General features: G+C 35.9%; 1 protein-coding gene across 1 annotated transcript; it reads right to left on the bottom strand.

Moving 5' to 3' along the window:
- Positions 1-1,086: 1,086 nt before the first annotated feature.
- Positions 1,087-2,103, bottom strand: LOC147616554 (uncharacterized). Its single transcript, XM_086777171.1, has one exon. It carries the CDS (start codon positions 2,101-2,103, stop codon positions 1,087-1,089), a length of 1,017 nt encoding a protein of 338 aa, XP_086633297.1.
- Positions 2,104-3,395: the final 1,292 nt, after the last annotated feature.

Here is a 3,395-nt window from a genome sequence, read left to right as displayed (position 1 = left end):
AGCTTGGACTTGGTGTCTATGTGCATCAAAATCTTATTTGATAAGCGTTCAACAATAACCTAATAAACCATTCGTACCTTCACAAGTGAACAACCATATCCTCCTACACTTAATTAATTCACTCCACACCATTTCCACATGCACATAGAGAGAAAAAGAGACACACACACCTTGAAATGATGCCAAGACTCTTCAAGGATAGGAATGGGACTTTAACCCATATCCTCCTACACTTAGGTAACTCAGTCCACACAGTTTCCACATAAAGAAAGTGAAAGAGAGACAAAACACACAAAAGAAATGATCCCAAGACTCTTGAAGGGTAGGAATGGAACTTTCACCCATATCCTCCTACACTAAGGTAACTTGGTCCACACCATTTCAACACAAAGAGAGAGAGAGAGAGAGAGAGAGAGAGAGAGAGAGAGAGAGAGAGAGAGAGAGAGACTCATTAATAAAAAGAGAGAGACACACACAAACACACATCTAATACTTCCACTTGCACAACATCACATACTTTCACTTGCACACTTAAAACACATCATCACACACAAACACATTCTCACATCTAGAAATAATACTTCAAAACAAATCCACATGGGAGTCTAACCCATATCCGAGAAAAAGAAAGAGAGAATAGGGGTCCACAATGAGTAAAAAAAAGAAATGTATTAATTAGTGAAGGAGATGCTATTCCAAGGTCCTTTCCATTACGATTTAATTTAGAGACTGATTGCATGAAATAATTAAACGACAACCGTCACCGCTTCTCTCTCACCCGCTTCTCTCCCTCCTCCTCGTGCAATTCAGCAACCTCCGCTTGGCGCCAGTCGTTCAATTCAACATTAGACACTACGACGGTTGGCGGCCGTCGTTCGATTCAACAACTTCCTGTAAGATACATTATTCATCCACATTCTCTCTCCTATTCACTCTCCTATTCGGAAAAAAATATAACTCTCGATTCAAAAAGAGGACGACAAAAAGAAAACCATAGATATTTTTTATTTTTCAAGACAAAAATTCCTATGGATCCACATTTGAGAAAAACATAATAAAAATGTCATTTATTGATATTTCAAGTGATTACAATACCAATATTTTTTTCTGTAATAAAGGAATATATTCTAGCTTGTGGATGTTCTCCTCATTGTCACTATCATCAACTTCGATATCAATTGGAATGTCTTTATCTTTTTCAATTTCTTTACCCGGTCTATGTGTTTGCTCTTCCTCCATTATTTCAATTGTTTGCTTATTTGTCTTATAAGAATTCTCTACTATTTCATCTTCAGTAAAGGTATACCTCAAATCGTCAACTTCATTCTCATTTCTTTTCCATCTGTTCATAAACCAATCTAATCTTGGATGTGAAGCATCAAAATTTTGTTTATTAATAAAAATATCATAGATATCTTTCATTGTTGTGTTGGATGGGTATACCATTGTCCTCCATAAAGCATCAACTTTTTGAAGCTCCATTCCTCTTCCTTGATATGGTGTTATCCAATTAGAAGATGGGTAGTACTTTCCTGTCTTGATCATTTTATGAATGGTGGTGCAGAAATTATTGCCTAAAGGATGCTTTAAATAGAACTTCCAAAACATCAATGCTCTATCAAAAATGTTTGTTGGAGTAAGACAAACTTTGTTCTTCAAATCATCTGCACCATATTGCATGTAAATTTCTATTCCCTTTGAAATATCTTCAGCACTAATATTATGTGACACATTTTTATAATGAGGCTTATCAATATCTTTCATACAATAGCCTATCATACCATGAAATGTGTGCATGTTTTTCTGTCTTAATGCTCTACACATTACAATGCCACCAATTGGATTATTCTTATCCCATCCAAGATACTTTTTGATGAGCTTATTTACTGCAATTATTGACTTTGCATGAATTCTAATGACCATTTGATAGTGTAAATGGAAAACTGTGCCTCCTCTTTCCAATGAGCAACTACCAGCAAGGCATTCTTTAGTGATAAAATCATGAAGATTATTTAGTAATGCTTCATCAATGTCACTACCACCTAATGATATAGTCACACTTAGCTCAAGTACTTTCAAGCTGACATTGGATTGATCTAACATTGCATCTTCATTAGATAACTTCTTTGGTCTTCCACGATTCTTCTTAGGTTAATAATTCAGAATACATATAGTCAATCGCCCGCTGATTGTGTTGGTTCTGTTCACTAAACCGACGGATCTCATTTGGGTCAAAAGAGATGAAATTTATATTTTTTTAATATAAATAAAAAAAATTCAATAAGGTCTCTTACAGGAAGTCGCTGAATCGAACGACTGTAGAGCGATTGCGGCACACCGCTAACTGTTGTCTCGCCCACGCCTGTGAGAACAATCTGGAACAATTGCACGCTGATTGTGTCGATTCTTTAGAGTCATTAAAACAACCATAATATATATGGATAAAAAAATAATAATAATGAAAACAAAGTAATTAAAAAAATAATTGCAGCCACCCTCCGTCTCCATCTCCGCCGCCACCCTCCTTTTTTTTTGCCCCGGAAACACCTCGTGTAACATTCCAGAATTTTTCATTAAGATCCTTGCATCTTTAATCACATACATAATTCGCATTATGATATTAACTATGCAATTTCCAATTTCGCTAATTTTCTTTTCACATCCAACAGATCCAGTCCTTGAGACTCTTGATTTCTATTTTTATTTATTTTTTTGCTTCAATTAATAATTTGCTCAAGACGCCTGCGCTCAATAGCATCATCAAGGTATCTGCGGCGGATTAATAATTTGCTCAAGACGCCTGCGCTCAATAAATAGCATCATCAAGGTATCTGCGGCCCTTTTTGCTTCCCATTAATTCTAATTAATGTCTTGTAGAACAGACACAAAGCAAGCTTAAATTAATGTATTGCATTAACTCTAATCCAGCCACATCCACTAATCCTCTCCTCAATCGCATGGCTGCACTGCTAATCTCTCAATAGATTAGCAGTGCGTTAAACTAATCCACGACGTTAAACTAATCCACGACGCAGGAATTCGTTCGATTTCGCCCAGTGAAATAATCTATTCGATCATTATTATAAATCTTCTAGAGATATTTCGCTAATTTTCTTTTCACATCCGCAGATACCTTGATGAGCGCAGGCGTCTTGAGCAAATTATTAATTGAAGCAAAAAAACAAATAAAAATAGAAATCAAGAGTCTCAAGGACTGGATCTGTTGGATGTGAAAAGAAAATTAGCGAAATATCTCTAGAAGATTTATAATAATGATCGAATAGATTATTTCACTGGGCGAAATCGAACGAATTCCTGTGTCGTGGATTAGTTTAACGTCGTGGATTAGTTTAACGCACTGCTAATCTATTGAGAGATTAGCAGTGCAGCCATGC

Source organism: Cibotium barometz, chromosome 38, assembly GCF_041138505.1.
Source record: "Cibotium barometz isolate CiBa-2024 chromosome 38, ASM4113850v1, whole genome shotgun sequence".
In the NCBI taxonomy this organism is placed as follows: domain Eukaryota; kingdom Viridiplantae; phylum Streptophyta; class Polypodiopsida; order Cyatheales; family Cibotiaceae; genus Cibotium; species Cibotium barometz.
The sequence above is the reverse complement of the archived record's forward strand: the minus strand, read 5'-3'. Positions and strand labels throughout refer to the sequence as shown.